This window comes from Phycodurus eques, chromosome 22 (assembly GCF_024500275.1).
Source record: "Phycodurus eques isolate BA_2022a chromosome 22, UOR_Pequ_1.1, whole genome shotgun sequence".
NCBI lineage: Eukaryota > Metazoa > Chordata > Actinopteri > Syngnathiformes > Syngnathidae > Phycodurus > Phycodurus eques.
In genome coordinates, this window is record NC_084546.1 from 4,155,465 (window position 1) to 4,179,912 (window position 24,448).

General features: G+C 46.3%; 1 protein-coding gene across 11 annotated transcripts in view; it reads right to left on the reverse strand.

Moving 5' to 3' along the window:
* Positions 1–3,612: 3,612 nt before the first annotated feature.
* Positions 3,613–24,448, reverse strand: part of cacna1c (calcium channel, voltage-dependent, L type, alpha 1C subunit) — a 106,658-nt gene continuing 85,822 nt past the window's right edge. For 4 of the 11 annotated variants that reach the window (XM_061667706.1, XM_061667701.1, XM_061667708.1 and 1 more), the window contains 28 exons: positions 22,964–23,051; positions 22,772–22,879; positions 22,640–22,692; positions 22,410–22,556; positions 22,085–22,286; positions 21,291–21,449; positions 21,046–21,156; positions 20,374–20,457; positions 19,886–19,969; positions 14,930–15,067; positions 14,758–14,823; positions 14,563–14,654; positions 14,131–14,293; positions 13,914–14,041; positions 13,754–13,850; positions 13,578–13,680; positions 13,406–13,507; positions 12,919–13,046; positions 12,694–12,828; positions 11,460–11,824; positions 11,323–11,349; positions 10,271–10,399; positions 9,804–9,931; positions 9,617–9,714; positions 9,435–9,531; positions 9,231–9,339; positions 8,902–9,070; positions 3,613–8,831 (listed from right to left, as the gene is read on the reverse strand). In XM_061667706.1, coding sequence (XP_061523690.1) covers positions 8,367–8,831; positions 8,902–9,070; positions 9,231–9,339; positions 9,435–9,531; positions 9,617–9,714; positions 9,804–9,931; positions 10,271–10,399; positions 11,323–11,349; positions 11,460–11,824; positions 12,694–12,828; positions 12,919–13,046; positions 13,406–13,507; positions 13,578–13,680; positions 13,754–13,850; positions 13,914–14,041; positions 14,131–14,293; positions 14,563–14,654; positions 14,758–14,823; positions 14,930–15,067; positions 19,886–19,969; positions 20,374–20,457; positions 21,046–21,156; positions 21,291–21,449; positions 22,085–22,286; positions 22,410–22,556; positions 22,640–22,692; positions 22,772–22,879; positions 22,964–23,051 — 3,775 coding nt within the window. In that variant the 3' untranslated portion in view covers positions 3,613–8,366. Of the gene's footprint in view, positions 8,832–8,901; positions 9,071–9,230; positions 9,340–9,434; positions 9,532–9,616; positions 9,715–9,803; positions 9,932–10,270; positions 10,400–11,322; positions 11,350–11,459; positions 11,825–12,687; positions 12,829–12,918; positions 13,047–13,405; positions 13,508–13,577; positions 13,681–13,753; positions 13,851–13,913; positions 14,042–14,130; positions 14,294–14,562; positions 14,655–14,757; positions 14,824–14,929; positions 15,068–19,885; positions 19,970–20,373; positions 20,458–21,045; positions 21,157–21,290; positions 21,450–22,084; positions 22,287–22,409; positions 22,557–22,639; positions 22,693–22,771; positions 22,880–22,963; positions 23,052–24,448 lie in introns of all 11 variants that reach the window. The other 7 variants (XM_061667700.1, XM_061667711.1, XM_061667704.1 and 4 more) reach the window with 4 other exon arrangements.

The following is a 24,448-nucleotide window of genomic DNA, read 5'->3' on the forward strand; positions in this document are numbered from 1 at the left end:
GAATGTCGCCTGATCCGATAAATACAACCTCCAAATGCGAGTTGGACAAGCCGAGAGTGGTCGAGTGGTCTACGACGTTGCCTAATGTTTAGGTCGACTCGGGTTCGATTCCTTCTTTCTCCTCCATTTGCTGTGCTTCAATATTTGCATTTATGTGTCGATTTGGAGAAGTGAGGCTCGAACCCGAGACCGCCTGAACCGGAGGCAAAGTTTTACACCAATCGACTATCTTATTTGAAATTTTCCGCCAATTTTTGGTCCTATTTATTTTGTATTTACTAGCAGGGAACGCATAAATAGAACAAACGTCGTGATGTTTGTCAGCTCGGTTTGTCGAGTGCTCTAAGAAGTTGACTTTGGTCTGGAAGGTCCCGTGTTCGAATCCCTCTCTATTATCCATTTAGAAAGCTTCAATATTTGCATTTCTTTAAAGAAATGAAGTAAGTGAGGAATCGAACCCGCGTCACCTGGACCAAAGGTAAAGTCTTCGACCAGTCGGCCATCCTAGCGTGTTCGGCACTTGAACTACAAGCCAATGTGTAGTGTCGTGAATGTCGGCCAGTGTCGCCCCCCCCAACGCGAGGCGCTCAAGTGCTTTTTTTTTTAAGCTCTGTTGACCATAATTGGTGGCTACTGAAGTCGCCTGATCCGATAAATACAACCTCCAAATTAGAGTTCGACAAGCCGAAAGTGGTCGAGTGGTCTAAGACATTGACTCTGGTTTACTTTGACTCGTGTTCGATCCCTCTTTCTGCCCTCCACTTGTTCATTCTTCAAATTTATTTGAATCAGTTAGTGGGGATCGAACACGGGTCACCTGAACCGGAGGCAAAGTTTTACACAGCTTGACCATTTTATCTGATTTTTTTGCTAATTTTTTTGGTCCTATTTATTTTTCACTAATATGCAGGAAAAGGATAAATACAACAAAAACCCTGAAGTTACTCATCTAAGTTGGTCGAGTAGTCGAGGACGTCAACTTTGGTTTCGAACGAACCAAGTTCGAATCCCTCTTTATTCCCCATTTTGAAAGCTTCAATATTTGCATTTGTTTCAAGAAATGAATCAGCAAGGGAGGAACCGAACCCGGGTCACCTGTGGCAAAGGTAAAGTCTTAGACCATTCGGCCACACTGACGTGTTCGGTGACGTAGATAAGAGCCAATGTGTACTGTCGTGAATGTCGGCCAGTGCCGCCCCCCCCAACGCGAGGCGCTCAAGTGCCTTTTTTTTTAAGTTCTTTTGACCATTTTTGGTGGTTACTGAGGTCGCCTGATCCGATAAATACAACCTCCAAAGTAGAGTTTGACAAGCCGAAAGTGGTCGAGTGGTCTAAGACATTGACTCTGGTTTACTTTGACTCGTGTTCGATCCCCCTTTCTTCCTTCCACTTATTCATTCTTAAAATGTATTTGATTATGTGAGGCAGTTAGTGAGGTTCGAACACGGGTCATCTGAACCGGAGGCAAGGTTTTACACCACTTGACCAATTTCTCTGATGTTTTTAGCATTTTTTTGGTCCTATTTATTTTTTTGCTAATATGCAGGAAACGGATAAATACGACAAAAATCCTGGTGTCGTTCAGCTCGGTTGGTCGAGTCGTCTTCGACGTCGGATTTGGTTTCGAACGAACCAGGTTCGAATCCCTCTTTATTCCACATTTGAAAGCTGCAATATTTGCATTTCTTTAAAGAAATGAAGCAGCAAGTGAGGAATCGAACCCGGGTCACCTGGACCAAAGGTAAAGTCTTAGACCAGTCGGCCACGCTGGCGTGTCAAGCACTTGAAATTCCAGCCAATGCGTAGTTTCGTGGATGTCGGCCAGTGTCGCCCCCCCCAACGCGAGGCGCTCAAGTGCCTTTTTTTTAAGCCCTTTTGACCATTTTTGGTGGCGTTACTGAAGTCGCCTGATACGATAAATACAACCACCAAATGCGAACTTGACAAGCCTAAAGTGGTCGAGTGGTCTAAGACATTGACTCTCGTTTCATGTGACTCGTGTTCGATCCCTCTTTCTGCCCTCCACTTGTTCGTTTGTTTCGAGGGGTTCGAACACGGGTCATCTGAACCTGAGGGAAGGTTTTACACCATTGGACCATTTTATCAGATTTTTTTGCAATTTTTTGGTCCTATTTATTTTTTGCTAATATGCAGGGAACGGATAAATACAACAGAAATCCTAAAGTTACTCGGCTCATTTGGTCGAGTGGTCTAAGACGTCGACTTTGGGTTCAAACGAACCAAGTTCGACTCCCTATTTATTCTCCATTTCGAAAGATTTAATATTGGTATTTTTTTTAAAGAAACGAATCACCAAGGGAGGAATCGAGCCCGGGTCACCTGTGCCAAAGGTGAAGTCTTAGGCCATTCGGCCACGCTGGTGTGTCCAGTGAAGTAGATAGCAGCCAATCTGTAGTGCCGTGGATGTCGGCCAGCGTCGCCCCCCCAAACGCGAGGCGCTCAAGAGCTTTTTTTTTAAGCACTGCTGACCATTTTTGAGTTACTGAAGGGCAGAGAGCCGATACGTACGACTAGAGCCCTAAACTTTCCAAACCGAGTATGGCGAGTGATCTAAGACATTGACTTTGGTTGACTTTGACTCGTGTTCGATCCCCCCTTTCCACGTATTCATTATCAGAGTTCATTTGTCCAATGTGGAGTTTGTGGGATCGAACTCTATTCATCTGAACCGGAGGCAAAGTTTTAGAATATGAAAGCTCTGAGGGAGGGCCAAAAGTCATTATTTCATTGCATTTCTGAATGTAGTTACTCCAATGAGCCACAAGACGGCAGCATTGCATCATATCTACAATCGCGCTGTACTATCTTCGACGTTACTTTTTTACCCAACCTGGATGTAGTTACTCAGATAGGCCACAAGATGGCAGCAATTCTGTTTAGCCATCATGACTTAATCTCACAATACATACTGCACTATTTGAATTTTCAGGAACGTTTGCGACAAAGAGGCAGTGTACTTTGCTTTATTTGAAACACACCACAAATCCAAGTTGACCCTGGGGAACAGAGCAAGTGCTGAAATAGCACGTATCATACAAGTGGCTTGCGTCAACATAATCATAAACAATTAGCAGAATAATTTAATAGTTACTATTCGGACATTTAGCGTGCTAAACACCAGTCTCCTGCAGGCTCTTCTCAATGAGGCACCAGCATGTGGAAGTCACTCGTCTGCCTGGAGGAATAGCCCAAAGATGCTGGAAAGGATGCACAACAAGCTTCGAAGGAGCATGTGAACGTGAAAAAACGTTTCTTTTTAAAAGACAAAACAAGCATTTAATAATTGCACTTAAACGTCTCGAAACCTATGGATTTAATCGTGTTTCTTATCACATCGGCTGCCAGAAAAGAAACGAAAAGTTGCGACACGACAAACAGCTCACCTCGACACTTCCGTATGGGACGCGTCATCACCTCGCGAGAAGACTGCGAAGCTTCACGCGGAAGCTTGTGGTGCTTTCAAACCCACCGGAATGTTTTACAGAGAAACATTAGAATTCAGGATTTGATGAAACGTCCTCAAGCAAACATTGAACCAAATTGTAAAGTACAGTATAATAAGGCGCATCAATGACACTCGACTGTAGGAAATGCAATTTATTTGCAATGTTTTTTAATAACATCATTCCTCGGATAAAAATGCAATGTTACAGGAATATACATCAGATATTAATTTAAAACTTGCTTTCAAGGGACCATACAGTCTAAATATAATTTTTCCTTTTTTGTTTTTTTTTATTTACTGGTAGCGTGCGTTATAGGCAAGACAGACTCTGTCACCAATGACAGACTGATGACTTACAGATACAAACTGTACACGACTTATTTACAAATCAACTTTTTTCTTGGTTTTTTTTCAGTGTCATTTTTTTTTTTTTTTTTTTTTTGGAAAATAGGAGTAGAAAAAGTGATTGACTTAATATTTTGATTTAATTTGTATATTCTTTCCCTTTTTCTAAAGTCTAAAATGAAATGAAGAAAGGAAAGAAACAAGTTAGAAAAAGAAGAGGTTGCGTCAAAGTGTGAGACCATGCAGCCGTAACCAAGGCGACCAAGTGATGTCGGCCAATGAAAAGCCCTCACGCAAACGATGGGTTGTGGCTTGTGTCATTCCTCTCGTTCCGTTTGTGACAGTAAAACATGGCGACGTTATCCAACCCTACATGTGAGGGAACTAACTAATTGGTCTTTGAACGCCTCTCGATTACCAGCTGCGGAGAAGACAAAAACAACCCTGCGAGCGAGCTTGTAAAACTTTACACAGGGTTCCGATTAGCCTGAAAACGGAAATGCACACGTGCGAGCCCTCTGCCAGGATTTGGAATCAAACCAAAACGTGAACATTCCTATCAGCAAAATAAAGGCTCATTAAAGCTGCACACACACAAACACACACCCATACATGCACGCGTTGTGAGCTAAAAAGGTGACTAAAATTTCGGACGCCAGGAAGTTTGTTTTCATCGCAAGTGAACAAAATAGTAGTCGTAAGAAGAAAGCCTCAGCTGCTACGAAACAATTTCAATACAGCTGATAATCTGTGTTCGCTTTGAAGAAATAACGTTTGCTTTGGTCGCATCTGTCAACACTCGCTCATAGAAAGGAAACGTATGAGGGATGATTAAATGATTAAATCAAGTCCGGCAAACCCGTTTCTGTTAATTGCACTGTCCATCTCTATCTTTTCATCGACACAATGTATCATATTTCTCCATTTCATATCTAAAATAGTTGCTATAGAAACTAGCATTCTAGAATATACTTTCCCAGCCTCTACCACAAAATATCTGTACACTCGCTCATTCTCAGTTTCAATTGATTGGAGGCAATGCTTGAGGGAAATATGTAAAATATGCTTCTCGGGAGGAAAATACTTCCGTGTCCGTGTAGCAGCGCTGGACGTGTTTGACAAAAACGTTCGTCCAAACCAAAACGCTACATTCGTTCCCTCCTTTCAAAATGGTTTTGGTCACTCAAATCCAAATTGTACAGTTGTAAAGAGGTCAACTCAGTGCTGCTACAGAACAGGAGAATCGCCAGCACACGCGCACAAAAGGGATGAAATGACTCATCTCATTGAGCCAAAACACTGCATTAGTTCCACCTTCCTATATATTTCAATGACGTCGTGAAAATATCCTCATAAACGCTTCCGCGATAAATACAATATTCCTATGGGTCAGAAAATAAGTTATTTCAAGTGGGAGTTTCCGATAAATTCATGCTGACGCTACAGTCAGTAGGCCGTAAATACATTCCCAAACGCTCATTCCTCAACATACTTTTGATTATATATTCATTACGGTATCAAAATATACAATCGACGACCTGTGGTGAGGCAGTATTAATCATCGTTTACGTCCCTTTTAAACACTCATCTAAAATCATCGTTCCCCTTTGAAATGAATGGAAGTGCCAATAATCTGTGGGTTCCTTCTCAATCATGCATCTGGCAAACTGACCCAAGATCTGACTGACCTTTCCTGTCTGGAAAAACCCTCTCGCAAATATCAGAATCACTTAATCAGTCAGGATCATATAATATATGTAGGGGAGGGGGGCTTTAAATGAGCTCAACATTGAATTCTGAGCAGCCCTTTTTTCAAGAATTAAACAAAAAAAAACCAACAACAAAAAAAGAAAAAACTGCTGTCCTGTTCAAGATATGCAAAATCACCCCTTCATTTCATATATTGGTTCCTGTAAGTACCGGAACCATCAAGCAGCCACTCTGACGTCGTGGTGGTAACAACTGCCAGTCAGTCACACAACCAGAGAAAATAATTAAGCACTCATCAGGATTAAAAAAAAATAAAAAATAATAATACTGATTTCAGGTTAGTCAACACAACATTGCTCGACTAAACTGCATCTCTCCTGATTTCAAGTATGTTAGGTTTCTCTAGCATGGGCGGGATACAAAACACCTCAGTCGACTTTTCTCACGTCACGTTTACGGCGGGGGAACCGTGCAGACAAAGTTATTGCATTGCTTTTGCATATCTTGCCGTTACTGGACAGGGTTACTTGGGGTCAAATCTGGGGAACGGTCAACGGGGCCTTCAGTTCAATCACTTCAAACGACACGCTAAATTTATATCGTTTTTCAAATATGCAATTGACCTCCTGCATTCGAACGACGCGGCAAATCAAAGCTGTAAGCGAGGCAGAATTCAAAACGCCAACAGTGCTTTCGAGCCACGTCACATTCACATTTAGTTTGCATAATTCTCATGTCACAAGAGTGTTCCTGCCGCACACACACACACACACACACACACACACACACACACACACACACACACACACACACACACACGCAGTCCTCACAAGTAAGCGTTAAAGTGAGCTTAAAGTGATACTGAATACTGCATCACTCTTCAGCCAGGAGCTGCTATGAGTGGGACACATGGCAGTGTTGTCTTGGGAGAAATGTGTCAAATCAGATCTTTATTTCCAGGTTCACCTGGTTTTCTCCTCGAGAGGCAACGGTAAGTCACAGCGCACGCACGCACGCACATTTCGGGCCAACCACGCATGCGAGGACGGCGTCATTGTCGTGATATCCAAATTGCGTGTTTTTTGCGACACCCTGTCCTCTACTGATTCCGCGTATGAGCTACAAAGCTTGTCGAAACGATAACTTACGCTCGCAAACTGACATTTCCAAACAAGATTTGATGCTTTGTGCCAGCGCCGCAGCTTTCTTGCTACAAATTTGAGACGAACAAAAACGCGCATGCCCAAAAACGCGCAATAAATGGAAGCGTTTCCTCGAAGATGTTTCATAAAAGGTTAAAAATTCTTGCAGCATCTTTAATTCAGCCCTAAGAATTCATTTGAAGAGAAAGACGACTTGTCTCAGTGATAACAGTGTGTTACGGCCCTTTCACGGCATTCCCAACTTTTTGTTGTTGTTGTTGTTTTTTTTTTAGCACAATCATCAAGAAAAAGCTGTTGACCTCGGAGCAAAAAAAAAGAAAAAAACAAACAAAACAAAAATCGGTGATGATTAATATGCGAAAAATAGTTCTCTTGTGTCCTTGCAGCTAACGTAACTCGAAACGCTTTGGAAGCATGCCTGTCCGTGGTAACCCTGCCTTAAGGAGGCCCATTACCACACACACTCGCACACGCACGCACGCACTCGCACACGCACAGACACACACACACACACTTGTAATGCTACCTTAAATTATTGTCTAGGTTTAAAAATCAGCTTTTTCTTTTAAGAGTACATAAGTAACCACTCAAAATGCGCACACACTCACTTCTGTCCTCTGGGAAAAATAAATAAATAAATAGATACAATCTGTAAAAGGTGCATCCTGATTGGGAGAAAGAACCCCCATCTCACACGCACGCACAATCGTACCAACGCAGACGCGCACCACCCAAAAATAAAAGTCTGCGCTCTGCTTCGTTACTTAAAACCGCTTAAAATTCGCCTAAAAGTACGTTGAGAAAGACCACCACCCCGATTGTGCAAACAAATCAAGGATAAATTAAACAGCATGAGGAGCAAAACAAAATGGCGAGCCAGTTTGAATACAGCGTGGGGGAGGAAGAAGAGGAAGCGCTTGCCCAGAGTCCTGTTCAACTCCTCGCCATTCGCTCACCGCGAACCTCAAGAAGCCCAAAAAGAAAACGGCGGGACGGCGAGGTATGAACCTTCCTCGCGTTTCCTGGTGTGGCTAAATAAAAACTGAACGGCCAGTTTGTCAGCCATTTTGCCGGCTGTCGGTCCACGCCTCACACCCCCCAGTGGAGGGGGCGTTCCTTTGGAAGAGGAGGACGCAATTTTCCCCTTTTTTTATTTTTTGACGATACAGCGCTTCATCCCGAGTGAACCGAGGAGGAGGAGGAGGAGGAGGAGGAGGAGGTGGAGGTGGAGGAGGAGCTCCGTCCTGGCACTCGCCGTCACCGGATTCCACAGCGGCGGCCGAACCGACAACGAGCGCACAAAAGACGACGAAAAGTATTACACATCCTTTCCTTCCCTTCGTCGCCTTTGCTCGTCACACTTTGAGGACGTGATAAAACTGTGAGGCACTTTAGAGACATACACACACACTCTCTCACACACACACGCGAATGTGCGTACAAAGAGAGGGGAAAAACGCGCACACACAAGCGTACACTCTGATAATATAGAGTATATGTGATATACTTTACTACAAACATTCAGACGTACAAAGCATTTGTGGCGTTTCAGGTGGCGTGGTGGCCGCCATTGTTCGCAGCCACTTCCTCTGGCAGAGGAGAGGTGTGTGTGTGTGTGTGTGTGTGTGTGAAGGGGGCGGGGACTAACAGAGCCAGCAATCACGAGCTGTCCGGCACAGGTCCTACAAACTGGTCACACACTCCATGTCCTCGTCCTCCAGCAGCCCGCTGGTCCTCTGCCGCGCTCCTCCCATCACCACTGAGCTTCTGTGGTGTCCTTCCTCCTCCTCCTCCTCCTCTTCCTCTTCCTCATCCTGTCCCCGTACCCCCGCCAGCAGCTCCTGCCGCTCTTCCACGGAGGACGGCCCGTGGACGGCGGAGCCTCTGCTCCCGCCGGCCTCCCCGTCGTCCTCCGCCCCTCGGTCCCTGTCGAAGCGCAGGAGGTTGCCGTTGGGGCTGTGCCGGGAGGCGGCGGGTGGCGCGGCGACGTCCGACGCGCCGGCGGCGTTGTTGCCGTTGAGGATGTTGCTGGCGGCGTGCTCCATCTCCTCGATGGTCATGTCGCAGGCGTCGGCCAGCTCGGCCTTGGTGGCTTCGATGAAGGAGGGGTCCTGCGCAAACTGACCCAAGCCTTCAGATATTAGCACCTGGAATTGGGAGCGGGGAGTCGGTAAGTCGGTAGTGGGCGCACACAGACGCACGCACGCTTGAACTCACCGCCTCTACCAGACTTCCCGCGCTGCCGTGAGACAGCGAGCTGGAGTCGTGCCCCAATAGCGAGGGCACCGTGAGCGACACCGGCCGCGCCGCTCTCTGATTGGTCGTCGGCATGCCGGAGGCGGGGCTAGGGCTGGGTACCCGACTGTTCCCATTACTGTCGGTATACCTACAAAACACAAACAAGACCGGTCTTTCAAAGTGTGCACTCTATAAAGGGAAAGTAGCTCGAGCGCAAAAGTTCTGGACGAGCCCAACCCCTGAAAGATTAGCCGACAAATGAGTGCTGATGCTACTTTTTTACAGTCACGCCGAGTGTTTGGTTTTACCAGGGCCCGCAGTTGACCGAGGGCAAGCTGGCGTTGAGCTTTTCATAGGAGTTGGAGCCCTCTAACCTCAGCGAGGGTACCTGCTGATACGAGGCATCGCCGCTTTGCCCTGCAGAAGGAGAAAAGAAAACCAAGTCAACTGTGTCGCGGACGTTGCGTGATTATGTTGATCATGATGATGATGGTGATGAGGAGGAGGAGCACCTGTGGGGCTGGCCGGAGGGGTGGAGCACAGCCGGCTGAAGAGGGTGGGCGAGTGGCTCCTCCTTATCAAGGGACTCAGCCCGGCCACCGCGAGTGCCTTCGGGGGAGGAGCGCCCGGCGAGTTAGAGCGACGCGGTCGGAACTCGACAACAACCCCCCCGAGCGAATAAACCGACGTCTACCTGATGATGGACGAGGTGCAGGGGGACGGCCGTCTTCTGCGAGACGTCTGGCCTCGACTGCCTCCTCAGACACTCTAAGTGGAAAGAAGATCTCCGCCCTGGTGACAGGGAAAGAATTCGTAGGTAAAAAAAAAAACCCCAAAAAGAAGCAGCTCCAAATCCAAAAGGATTAAACGGAGTCATGTACCTAAAGAGGTGGGACAGAAGAAGACTCTTCTGGGAGACTGCCACCCGCCGCCTCCTCTTCTCGCCTCCATGTCGTCTCCTTCCTCCATGGGAGTCAGCTGCTTGCAGGTGTCGTCGTGGTACACCAGCCTGATGCCAGAAAAGTTGACTTTTTTTCTAACTTTATTGAAATCAACAAAGTGCAGAGAGCCGCTTCCCCACTACGGTTCTATCTACTGCATAAAAGAGGACTTCTTCAATGGGTAAAGATTTGCATGCCCCAAACTGGATATGCGTCACTGAAAAACAATTAATTATTTACCATACATCCCGCTCATCTAAAAATATAGATATATTTTTATTTTTATTCTTCTCTACGTGATGCGACAGGGACCGAGCGCCCTCTATTGTCCAGCCGTCACTGCTTAACAATTAAAAAAAAAAAAAAAAAAAAAAGAATCCGACACGCGTCTGAAATGCGAGTCGTACATGTCTGAGGAGAGCGAGTGGTCGTCCTCGTGGAAGTCCCTCTCGTCGGCGTAGCTCTCGTCGTACGTTTCCTCCGTCGACCCTTCGCCCCTGCGGATGATCGGCAGGCGGCTGTCGCTCGAGTCGGAGCTGCGGGCCGACGCGCAAACACACAGAATGAACACAAACACGCAGACAAGCTTGTTTAGTTTTTAAGGTCGGTTGAAGCAAAGGAGTGCATTTGGGGTTAAAAAAGAAAAGAAAAAGAAAAGCAAAAGAACTGGAGCAGCAGCAAGGGTTAGCGTTCAACCTAATACCTAGAATTAAAAAAAAAAAAAAAAAAAAAAAAAAGTGTCACTCAGTTTCAATCAGTGGTGGGCAGTCAGGAACTACATTTGCAACCCAACTTCAAATATCTGTTGCATGAAGATGATTTCATTTATTCCCAGCAGTCTCTTCTCTTCATTGCGTAGCGTATCTCTTGGCTGCACAGCCTCCTTTTCCCCCTCCAATTAGATTTCAGCCTCTATGCCACGTCAGAGCAAAACCAATGTGTTTTACAGGTTTTTGTTTTGTTATTAGATCAATATGGGTTCCGAACCGCTTCAAATGGCACAGTTACGTGCTGTTTTATTGTGTTTTTGTATCGTATTGAGGATGTCTATAATTGTATTACGAGATGGTTTAAGTCGTCACTGAAGTCCTGCCACTGGTTTCTCTTCTGTTTAAATGGCACCAAAGCAAACTCTGGGTTAGAAGCGTGGTTCAATCAACCTGTCAAAATGCTTCACCAAATCTAACCCAGAAGCGCGACTGGCAAATTATAAAAGAGCATCGGTAAAAGCCTTGGATGGGAACGGTTTGGTGTTGTGGCACCAAACGCTCCATCTGCGCCTTTGCTTAGCAGTGGCAAGTCAGCTCCGTTGTGCTCGAGCAAGTGTGCATAGCAACAGGCGTCGTCGCTATGGCACTTTCTCATCCGCGCGTTTTCATGTCGCGCGATGAGATCGGAGCAAACGTCGAGCGCTAAAGCCGGCAAACACACACTGCGCATCTGTGCCCCGGCAACATACCGAATGAGGTTGTCAAAGAAAGATGTCCTGCTTGCCATCGCACACAACATAGGAGTAAGAAGAAAGGGATGAAAAGTTTGGACAAAGAGAGAAAGACATGTTGTCCTTCAACGCTTGACGGATGACTGCCCGCTCACCTCTTTGGAGGGAAGCACCAGGCCGATCTGGGCAGCAGGATGGGCGTCAGCGGCTGTCCCGTGTGCCCGTCCACCGTGCTGATGGACGGGCTCGGGAAGCGGCCCACGCCCTGCGGGGCCACGCCCGCCATGCCGGTGTTGTTGGCGTTGTTGATGTTGGCGTTGGAGCCCGACGACGAGTACGAGGACGGCGTGAACGTGGTGGAGTCCATGAGCTTCTCGTGCGACGGGCTCTCGCCTTCGCACGGCGAGCCCTTCTGGCTGATGTGCAAGGGACGCTGGGTGGTGAACGACTGCGGGAAGGAGGCGCGGCCGTCGCTCTGGCTGTAGTAGTTGACGTGGTTGCCGAACAAGCCGCCTGACCGCTGCGCAGTTGAAGATGGGCGACAGAAAGTCATTAATAGAGGAGCAGGAAGAAAAATGGTAAGGTGTACTATAATAAACATTATTAGGCGCATTCATTCCAGCCAGGATGTAAATGCAAAGCAACACAATTACAACAGCATCTTGACCTATGATTTAACTTTAGCTTTTCCATGCCGCGACAACGAGGCACTCACTTTGCATTTTTTTTTTTTTTTAAATCTGGCTCTTCTGCCTACTCTCTGTGATGTGCACGCACTCACAACCTACAACGAGGCGCTCTCTAAAGCGGCCACGCCGGCAGACTATACCAAGGGAAGATGCATATTTTAGCTAGCTAACTGCATGTTGCAATTGTGCTGGATAACTCCTTTTAAAAATACATATTTTTTAATTGATGGCACGGGATGCCATTAATAAAAAATAAAAAAAATCAATCTTTGATGTCTTTTTATAGGGGTTGCAAGATGATTTATGTCCTTTTTCAAGCTGTTCAAGTTGATCGTTGACTATGTCACACTGTCGGCAATTTCAGATTCTGTTGTTTGCAAACAGTTCTGGTGTTGCATTCAATCGACAAACCACATAGATGTCAAATTTAAACCAGGTCCCAGACTCTTTTTGACCTATAGTATGTATCAAACAGTAGTATTTGCTTAGCGGCTTATGAAAATGATAGCACCAATGGCAGGCTGGATAAATAGAAACTTACCAAATGCGAGATTTTTTTGTTTTTACTTGTATGTACATGCATGAGGATTGTTCACGTCTACATGGAGAACTTCAAGCTGGAGGCGAAGCATCGTTCTCTCTCTCTCTCTCTCTCTCTCACTTTGACGAGCGAGTGAGGGTGTGTGTATCCGACCTTTACCCTGAAGATATCGTCCTCGGATGCGGCCGACAACGGCTCCTTCGGGCCTTTGTCCACCTCCTCCTCCACCGTCAGGTCTCCGGAGATGGCCCTCCTGATCTCCGGACCGATGTCGTGCAACGTCCGCAGGCCCGCCTAAACACACGCAGGAAAGAAATCATGAGTTTGTTTTGCAGAAATGTAGTTCAGTGGCAGTACAGTTAGCGCGCGTGTGTGTGTGTGTACCTGCAGAGAGAGTGCAGTTTTGGGCGGCACCTTGGCCACCAGCCCTTGTTCTTTCCTCTTCTTGAACTTGCGGAAATACTCCTGAATGAGGAAGGTGGCGTAGAACTTTCCGACTGTCACCTCGTCGTCTGAAGGGGCAAACAAAGCAAAATAAAATACACATTAATTTGGAGATTATTTGAGATTACAGCGGTACCTTAAAATACAACTTTAATTCGTTGCGTGACCACTTTGTAACTCAAATCCTCTTTCCCCATCGAAATGAATGGAAATACAATGAATCTGTTCTGGTCTCACACACAAAATATTTAACAAGGAACATAGCATTCTATAATATTGTGCTTAATAAAAACATTTAAATGACAGAATTAAATAGAATGCAAAGAATTAAACAGTTGGCGCATCCTGATTTCATGCTTTAATTCAATTAATTATATGTCGCCTTCTGGTGTCTCCGCCGCTGTGTTTTCCAAAACTGAATACTAACCGCCAGCAGGAGGCACGACTTGATCCAAGAGTTTCATGCTGGTTCTCTTCCAGATCTTCTTGACGATGGCCCTCAGTTCCTCATTGGCCTGCTCCAGATTGCCTATAAACACACACATAACAAACTTTCATCCATGAAAGCACAACCTGAGTTGTGCGCGTGTGCGCGTTACCTTCTGTCTTGATCCTCAGTGCAGTTCTGACCAGTGCAAACAGCGTGGCATTGAACATGACGGTTCCGTCGCTGTTCAGGGGCATGTTCATGGATACCAGTCGCTGCACGCACAAACACACAATGGTCAATGTTCTTCCGGAAGCTTCGAGTCAAAGTACACACCGCCGTGCTCACCTTGCAGGCGACCCGGTGAGGACAGAGTTTTCCGAAGCCGAGCGGAGGCTGGATTCTTCGCAGCAGAGTCACCACATCCAGGTGCTTGATCCTCCCCCTGGGAACAAACGATAACGCTCATTAGCGACTGTCCCGGTCAGGCGTCGTTTTGTTAACTCACTTCGCTTCCGGGTCGTACTCGGCCCAGATCCTCTTGAACTCGTCAAGATGATGCGGCCCCAGGATGGACCAATCCCGTGTCAGGTAGTCAAAGTTGTCCATGATGACAGCCACGAAGAGATTGATGATCTACGGAAAGGGTCCGACACAAATATCAGTCTCATTTCCTAAAAAGCGACCGTGAACGCTAGCTGGAGGGTTTTGGAGTAGGTGCTCACCAGAAAGGCACAGAGCATGTAGAAGCTGACAAAGTAGATGATGGCAAACTGGCTCCCGCAGTCCTCGTGGACGGTGACGTTCTCGTTGGTGGATCCTTTCTCGCACGGCCGGTTGGGCGCGCACGCCAGCATGATCTCCTGCCACGCCTCGCCCGTCGCACATCTGGCGGACACCGTTTGGTTCTCGTCACTTTGCAACCAGTGCTCCTGCACAGCTTAAAACTGCTAAATCCAGTGGCGCCTTTTGGAATTTTCCTCCCACACCTAATCCACTTTAAAAGTCTGTATTTGACATTTACACCTACTCTATCTTTTAATTAACCCCCCAAAAATGTGGCGAATAAAAGAAAATCCACGAGTCAGGCTTATTTTAGAAGCGGAAGCGATGAGCGTGGCGAAGGAGACGATAAGGAGCGTTGAAGTCTTCCTCACCTGAAGAGCAGCAACACCGCCTGGGGGAACGTCTGGAAATTATTATTCCTGTTGATCTGCGTGTGGTCCCGCAACGCTATCTTGCCAAACATCTGCGCGAGGGGCGGCGGGGGAGCACAACACACACAAGTCCCTTTGGTCAATTAGGAAAGGCCAATTAAACCCGACAGGGAGACGAGGCAGGAGGTGGCTCACCTGCATGCCGATGACCGCGTATATAAAGAAGAGCATCACGATGAGCAAGGCGACGTAAGGAAGAGCCTGGAGAGAAGAAACAGATGCGTTTTCCAAAAGTCACTTCCTGGAGGTGTAATCCTCACGCCCCAAAACATTTGGGCTTTCTCTTACTGTTTGGTTCTCTGCTCACCTGGAAGGACTTGATGAAGGTCCACAGTAGCGTCCGGATCCCTTCCCCACGAGAGAGCAGCTTCACCAGCCGCATCACACGGAAGAGCCGGAAGAAGGTGATGGAGATCCGGGCGTTCTCTTCAGAGTTCTGCAGGCCCTTTTATTTTTTTTAATTATTTGTTTGGGTCGGGGAGGTATTAATTGCACAAACACACACACACACACACACACACACACACACACACACACACACACACACGCACAAGTTAATATGGACATTTGACAACAGAGGTCTGGTCGAGGGTCTGTCGATTTGAGTGGCATCGCAAGGAATTCACAAGGCAACAAACAGATCAACACATCTCACGGCCTGCTGGATTTTGCTTGTCACTAATTTGCTTCCACACCGTCATGGCCGTGCTATTGTGCACCCTATGACAGCCGAACCTGTCCTCAGAGATCGCCGTCGACGGTAAGCTCGTCCATAAATCGAGGAAAACAATTTCCGAGCGTCAGATGTCTCAGGCTGCAGGGAGGCTCGTGTTCCGATAAATCACTCGTGGTGTGAGGAAACAACTGGAAAGCTTCACGTGGATTATGATATTCTATCTCCTTGTATAAATTCCCATCATCACGGTTGGCAAATCTCATTCTCAGCCTTTCTAGTGGTTCTGGTTTTACTGTCAAAACCTCTTGTGACTGCTCTCACAAGCTATTTTTAGACCTTTTTTTTTTATTTTTGGGTGGAAATTTGGCAGTTGACAAGATTTTAGCAGCGGAAATAACAGTGGCTTTCTTTTGCGTCCCAGCAGTCAATAATAAAATATTCAGCCATGTTGCTGAGTGCTATTCTAATACACATTCATTTATTTATGCTACTGCTGCTGCTCCTTCTTGGGGCCCAAACAACAAAAGCAACACAAGAGTTTGACGTGTGATGTACAGTACTATGAACACTTCCGCAAAACTGTAACCACAAAATAGTAATTTAAAAAAAAAAAAAACACAGTCCATCGAGACATCTGTTTGTTGCCATGTGCTTCAGAAAAGTTGCCATTCTCCATACATTGCCGACGGATTTTATTTAGTATCAGTATATAATATGAGTTGTCCCAAACTCTATTAATGTGTGGAAAATGGCATCTCACTGTTCCAAAGGTTTGCTGCACACTGTGGATACACAAGTACCAAAAACACAGCCCACAGACGACGTCATTGCATCAAAGAGAGCGTAGGGGCAGGAAGCTGAGGTGACATCAAGTGTAGAAATCAGAAAGAGTTTGATAAGAGAGAAAGTGTCAGCGTGATGGTTTGCACTGATGACGACGCACTGGACATCATACCCAAAAGGGAAGCGGGTGGAGGGAGGGGGGGCAGCGGGCGCTACGGCGACAACAAAAGCCACTCCACTCGCAAAAGTCACACGACTGCAGCTGTACACCTGCAGCGCAAATATGCAAGATCGGCAGAGTGGTGGCAATGGGGGGTGGGGGTCATGCCGAGGGCGGCGGGATGGATGGACGCAGGAGGACGAGGAGGTAGAGGGAGGCGGGCGAGGTTACCGTCGGGGCGTACCATTGGCCTTACCACAGGGGGGTGAGAGGAGGAAGAGGAGGAGGACGAAGAGGAGGACGGCGAGGAGGAGTCAGCTGGCTTTAAGGAAAGGCAACAAAGATCAGCAAGAGAGCAGCGCCTCGTGAGTGTGTCAGTGTCGCCGCGGGTGACTGTTCTGTGACTTCGTCAAGCATTTATTTCACATATTCTCCGTCGGAACGAGGAATTAATAAGTACTTGCTCATGTCGGGCTTCCGCTGTGAATTGGCGCTATGTAAATACAACTGACTTGGCTCCATTCAGCCATTTTGGTACGGTTGCCAACGTTTGACAATGGTACTTGAAGGACTGAACCAAAATACTGTTTTGCTGCAAATGCGTCCGCTGATCGCGAGTTTTACTTGCCATTTACAAGCAATTGGATGATTCAACAACTGGGAAGTGGATGGATATATATATATATATATATATATATATATATATAAAAAGAAGCATAACTTCATCTGGGCCAGGAGGGACAATTCAGAAGATATTACAGCGTACAGACGGGTGGCATCAGGCTCGATTGAACCATGTTGGGACTGCAGGATATTGGAAAGGGTGTTTAAGGCTGCGGGGATGAAATGATGAATAATGGCCCGGGCCGGCACGGAGAGGAGGCGAAGGAGCTGATGATGTGTCTGCAACATTTATGTGCAGGTGCCCGTGGCTTTATGTGTACGGCGATGGATGGAAGCCTGCCTCTGGAGCTATCTGTTTATCTTGCGGCCAGCTGGAGCTTCGAAGCGATAGCAGACGTTGACGCCACGCAACGTTCAAGCTGTGTTTACCGCACGAGCAAGACGATTGGAAAACACCCCGTGTGCTATTCGTGGCCTCATTTTGAGGTCCAAACACTCACGAGGACCTTTCGAGTCAAACGAGGCACCAGAATATCACATTCAAACAGCTTCTCCTGGAAGAAAGTTGACGCAGAGGCACTGGCACAGGAGAGATGAATTTTGACAAAAGGCAGAAGAGGCAAGGAGAAGGAGAGAGTGCGACAGAGAGGACATTCAAGACGGCAGAAGGAAGAGAGGAATGATGCTTTGTGGTGGGATTTTAACGGGGCCGCCTCTTTTCAGGTCAAGCAGAGTACTTGTGAATCGTTTCTCCAGAATGGTTATGTACACATTTCGTACCATCGCCTAGTGAGAGTGGCTGAATCAAACTGGGACAAAAGATAACACACGACATTGATAGGAAGAAGGGAGGGAAGGCGTGAGGTCTTTTTTTCTGCCCTTGTATTAATCTTGAGACTTTTACATTACTGTTTGAACTAACATGTACTATTGCACTATAATGCCGATGTCCCAAAGAACTGGGATTCTGTATTATCAGAGCATTAAAAGTCAACGTTAACCCGAGGAGTGCGGGACTGCATCACATTAAGTATTGTCCCCAAAACAAAGGAGGGGGGGGGAGAAAGAAAAAGACACCAATCAGAAGCCATTTCATATTTACAAACGGCTAAGTGGAAACATCTATCACGGCAACACTTTGACAAGCTGCAATTACGTCCTAATTGTCTCGTATCGCTATGGTACACAGCATTCACTGATTGGCTGAGTGCAAGCAGCAGCGGCAGGCTGAAATGCACGAGTATTATTTGTTTATTTATTGATTGATTTTTTAAATGGAAGGCGCAGGGTTGGAAAATGCTGACTAGAATTGAGGTGCGAAAGAAATAGCCTTAATATTTTACTTTGTCCACATAGAACTACAGCATTAATAAGAGTATCATTTAGTCCTTTAGTACTCAATGTACGTATGGCACTACAACATTACTATGTTACTAGTACTGCACTACGATGTTGTTATGTTCATTTATGCTATGTTAGGTTACTATTTAGACATTGTTACTACTTAATATGTTACTGCATGAGAACACACTACATTTGGTTACCATGGACAGGGGGAAAAAAAGAAAGAAAATAAGTATTTCTTAGTAATGGATGAGGAAAACAAGAGCAAAGTGACGAAGCAAATCAGATTCCAAGGTGGCTTGAACAGATGACAAAGATGCATTTCTCGCAAAAGTAAAAGGCGAGCGTGCGCACCCTCGGGACGCGCCGAGCCGTCTGGGGTGAAGCACGCTTCTTTTGCGGCGTCGGGGAACATGCTGCGCTCCCCCTTGCGCACTCCCACGCTTCGTTTGATGCCGTTAACCGCAGCCGCAGACAGGTACGTGCACCCCGGGGGCGCGAGCCTGTGTGACAACGCATTCTACCTTGAGACGCTCCCGTGTACACACTAAAGGCCGTAACGGCATTGGTTATCATAGAGATATCGGTATTTTTTTCCCCATATAAATCTACTAGATTGCGCAGGTGTGCCTAATGAAGTGCCGGCCCATGTGGAGCCAGGATTGTGCAGGTCATAAAAACTGCACTGTTCAAGATGAATTTTTAATGTGACATTCATCTATTCGACCAGCCTGCAAGCTACATCGTTGTACAACATGATTTGCTTCCCTGGAAATTGAGTCCTGCTAGCAGAACTTATTCTCCTTCTGTGACGAAATGATGTGGAGTTCCGCTTTCGCATGCTAAAGATGCATGCATCTTCTTCTACTCCTTTCCCCGCCCCCCCCGCACCCCCCCGCCAATATCACACGAATAGAACGGCAAGCATCCCGAAGTCTAAACACAATATACACTCAACATTTGACATTGAGCATTGTTATGCCGCTCCATTGTTGACCGCCGGGCCTCCACGTGGAGAATAAATGAATCCATAAATACATTTCCATACATTTCGCAGGCTGAGTAAAAGCATTTGCGGATCAAATTGTTCCCAGTGCCACAATTTGTTCAGGATACAGCATGATTTTACAGATCCACTTTTAAAGTTCCTCTTCTCTCATTTTGCTGTTACAAAAATGTGCGTCGGTGTTGGGAAATTGAATGACACCAGGCCCGGACATTGCATCTTGTCATCTGTCATGCAAACGGAATGTGGTCATGAAAAAACAAAAAAACGATGAACAAGCAACTGACACCAACCTGCCACACGTTCAAACGATAGAAACAGCGCACCCAGAATGATCAAAAGGCATTATTTTCTCAAATCCACTTACTGGATTGCGCAGGTGTTCCTAATGTTGTGGCCGGTGAGTTTCGACGCGGCAAAGGCACTGTGAGAGTGCATTCCATGTGTTTCAAATTAGAAAAGAAATGCATCACAGGGCATTGCAGCGCTGCCACATCTGGCTCTTTTGACTCACGTGACGCAATTCGGCCATCGCGGGATCAAATGCGGTGCAGCTGAGGTTTCCTAATCATTTGAAGACATGCGAGACGGGTATCGCTCGGCTTGTGTGTGTGTCGTGGAATGGCAGAGCGTGTTGGCAGGCATGGATGGAGGGAGCGGGACTACTTACGTGAACCTCAGTGATCGCTATGTCAACAAAGCTACCCACAACTATCAAGGCATCAAATGTGTTCCATGCATCGACAAAATAATGCTGCGTGGCGATGGAAAGAACAGAAAGATGACAGAAGAAGGGGGGGGGGGGGGGAAGCAGAAAAGAAGCCTTTTAAACATGAAACACAAAGTACGCTTGCACATTTGATAGGATGGCAACTGCGAAAAAATAGGAATAAAATGAAATACTGAAAGAGGAAAAGCAGCATGCTGGACGTTCAAGTTGTGAGCGGTGAGGCAGGTCAACCCGATTACTCGTCAGTTAGTGCCTGCCTTACTTCTGTACACGGACGCTCCCTAAGAGTAACTCCTGAGGATCCAACGGGTGGACGTCTGGGACTCAAGGATGGAGGGAGAGGAAAAGAAGAGCAGGAGGAGGAAAGGAAGAGACGGAGAGAACACAGGAGACAGGAGAAGGAAAGAGAGGGAGAGGCGAGTACTTACGTTGATCTCGCTGAGAATGACGTCGATTATGCTGCCAATTACGATGAGGAAATCAAACACATTCCAGGGATCACTAAAGTAACCCTACACAGGACCGGGAGGAGGAGGAGGATGAGGGGGAGGAAGGAGGAAGGTTAGAAGGGAAAGCATCTGCCGCCACCTCCGAGCACGGTGAAGGCGGGATCAGACGCTTTGTAAAGACAATTGTGTTAACAAACGCTACACGCCATATCGCGATCACGGCGGCCATACTGGTGTCGGCGTGGGCCGTCATGAATATGCAATTATGCTAAACGGGTACAACTGCCTCATCGAAACGAAATGAGCTTTGAACAGCTCCAAGATTTGACTTACTTATTGAACATATTGCACAGGCAGCCAAATTCAATATGGCTGTCCGAACCAATGTGGCGTGTCGAAGACTCGACTTTGCAACAAATACGTGGCGGGTTAGCTGTATCGGATGAGAGAAAATGAAGGGTAAAAAAAAAAGGATGACGATCGGATGGGTTCACTCAGTAGGGTCAATAGGGTTTAATGCTTTCCTCGATCAGATAGACATTTGCAATCAGTCATTGTAAGAAAGTGTTAAAACACGTGAATAAAAGCGCACACCGAAGAGGCCAATTCTGAGACAATGTCGCCACAAAACAAAAAGCAAGCGGGCCTCACCCTGGGTTTGAAGGCGATCAACTTGAGGATCATCTCCACCGTGAAGAGGCCGGTGAAGAGCATGTTGAGGATATTCATGGCGTCGTTGAAGTTCTTCGTCTGACCGTGATGCTGCAAACCACAACATGCAAACATGCGATTGCTGTATAATAATAATAATAATACAAATAATAATGATAATACAAAAGATGATCTTGTATATATGTGTGTGTGTGTGTGTGTGTGTGTGTGTGTGTGTGGTTCACCTGCATGGCCAGACAGATGGTGTTGAGGAGGATGAGCGTGAACATCAGGTACTCAAAGTAGGTGGAGTTGACCACATACCACACCTTGTACTGGTACGGGTTCTTGGGGATGTATCGGCGGAGGGGGCGGGCCTTCAGGGCATACTCAACACACTGACGCTGCGACAAACGCGCAAAAGATACAAAAGGTAAAACACAAGCCCACCGACCTTTTGGAAACTAAGCTACTACTGATAAATGGGAAAGGCTACTAGTTTGATACACTCTTCTGAAATAACACATTTGCTCCAATTATCATTATTCATGAATGATATTCATCTATGTGAAGTCACTGATGGTGTTAACGATTTCTCACAATAATTCAATCAGGTGGGAAACAAACATCAATATAAAGCACTAAGTTAAAAGTGATGAGAGAACAATGGGCACAACAACAGCCAACAGTAGCGATAACAGTAATAATCCCGTTTCTCTGCAAGTAGGGACATTCCATACAACTTTTTTTTCAGACTGATACCAACAATACTTTTGTTACCTAAAAGTTCAACTAAGACAATGACGGATGGTTTTGATGATTGAGGATTTCTTTTGGACACCCGATGATTCGATGATGGTGTCAAACTGCCGCAGTGTAGCGCCAACTACGGGCGATGTTGGATTTGAGCGCTTCAGGTATCGGTGGCTGGTATCGGCTGCCTTCACGAGTACCCATTACCTTGACTACTATGTTAGTAACGCTTGCACTAGATGCTAGAAAATGTGTTAAAAAACTAAAAATAAAAATGGCACATTACCTGGTTCTTGTCCAGCTCGCAGTTCTTATACTCCTGCTCGCCTTGCTCCTGGAACGTGACGATGACGAAGCCGACGAAGATGTTCATCATGAAGAAGGCGATGATGATGATGTAGATGATGAAGAAGATGGAGATGACCACACGGTAGTTGTAGATGGGACCCACGTCCTCGGTGTGAGAGTCGATGGCCCGGTACAGGAGCCTGCGGGGAGGTGCCGTTGATGAACCGAAACGGACAACAAACCGGCGCATGTACCGTACGTGAGTACGTGTGTGTGTGTGTGTGTGTGTGTGTGTGTGTATGTTTACGCATGCAGACACACACCCCGGCCAGCCCTCAAAGGTGGACACCGCAAACAGAGCCATCATGCCTTGCAGCACGTCGTCAAAGTTAAATTCGCTGTTCTCCCACAGCCTCAGGCCTCTTTCGGGCTTGGCCACGTCGCCGTCCTTGTACTTGATGTAGGAGCCTCTGACGAGAAACACAACACACGCGCGTGCATTTACACCACGGTGCGGCGATGCTTGCAAATAAGCAGCACGGTCACAGCTTACCTGCACTCCGCCTTAGTCTGTTTTGAGCTGTCTGTGCAGGTGAAGAACTTGCCCTAGAGGCCAACATAGACACGTTCGCATTTACGCTTCTGCAAAAGCAGATAATTCCCCCGATTTCTGCCGCCACTCTACCTTGAAGAGCTGCACTCCGATGCAGGCGAACATGAACTGGAGCAACGTGGTGACGATGACGATGTTGCCGATGGTCCTGATGGCCACGAACACGCACTGCACCACGTGCTGAGGAACGCAGGACACGGTCACGGTCACAGCGCTTCACTTTCGAGCTTCATGTGCTTGCGGCGATTGAGAGGACGCGCTGACCTTTAGACCCTTGGCTCTGTTGATGGCCCGCAGAGGTCGAAGCACTCGGAGAACTCGCAGGATCTTCACCACGTTGATTGCGCTGGACCTGAAACACCGACACGATTTAGCCATCGACCAGTATGCAAAACATTTTGTCACAAGACATTCATAGACTGTGGATAGAAAGTGGATGTAGCAACTGCGATGTCGCCATGGACCATTTTATCCATTTATTTTTGGGAAAATAACACTACGATGGACTGTAGATTTAGTTGCAACACTTGCTTTTGTGCCCCATCCATCTTCTACGCTGCCTATTGAAAAAACACTTATTCCACGGCGTTGCGTGTTTAAGACTTTCAAACACAAAATTGTGACAATGACTCTTCTCAGTCTCCTCGGAGAAGGTGAAAACACACAACATAAACAACACTCAAAGACACTAAAACATCCTTAAAGGGTACAACATACTCAGTGTCGGGGAGTCACAGATTACATGGAACGGGATTATGTAATTTAATTTTAATCACATTATTGGGAGAAAATGTGTAGTTAAATTACAGTTGCTTTTGCAAATATCCACGAGGACAATTTTAGTTCCATTAGAAAAATATTTTCCCCGTGTTACCTCCTCCCACTAAAGCCGACGCTTGCGATTGGCTGCCTGGTCTTGTGCCATTTTGTTGTAGTCTTAAACGTGACATAGTTTCCCAGAAATGATCTCGAAGTGCTGCTGTGCGGCGCTATCCGTTAGTTTGTCTGCGATTTTGAAAAGGTTAGAGGTGAAAGGTTAGAGTTATAGTTCCACTTTTGACTGTGTATAGTTACTAACGTGGTCATGGAACAAACGAAACTTTCATCATCAGTAGCAATGACCTTGTGAATGCTGAGATACGGTCACTGATTAAAACGGAATTGAGGTCAATAATGCTGCTTAATACATAACCGCATATCGTAGCAATCCCCTGATACATAAAAATAAGCCCTAACCCTAACCGTCCGCACAGGAGTTAGAGGAGTCTCACTAGCAAGTCATCTGGCATTTTGAGAGGGGGAATTTAAATAAAAAATGAAAAAAAATCAAATATTATATAAGACAGTAAATCACAAAGAGGACGCACATAAACACACTTCTATTTGTCCTACTGGGGCAATTCAGAATACTGTTAATTGTGTTTTTTGGACTCATAGGAGCACCACAGTAACAAGTCCTTGTGTCACACAATTAATCAACTGCACACACACACACACACACACACACACACACACACACACACACGCACGCTCACACACATACTAATAATACACATTTAAAAAACACTTACAGACAAACGAGGGCAAGCAAACTGTGCTGTAAGGAAAGTGTCCGTTCGCAGGTTGTGCTCAAAACAAAACAAAAACCTACAGCTAAAATTAGATGCATACAATGACATTTTGACTTTTATTTAACATGAATGTGTGAGGAGAAATATGACCTTTAACCATAAAGGTGCTCACAGAAGC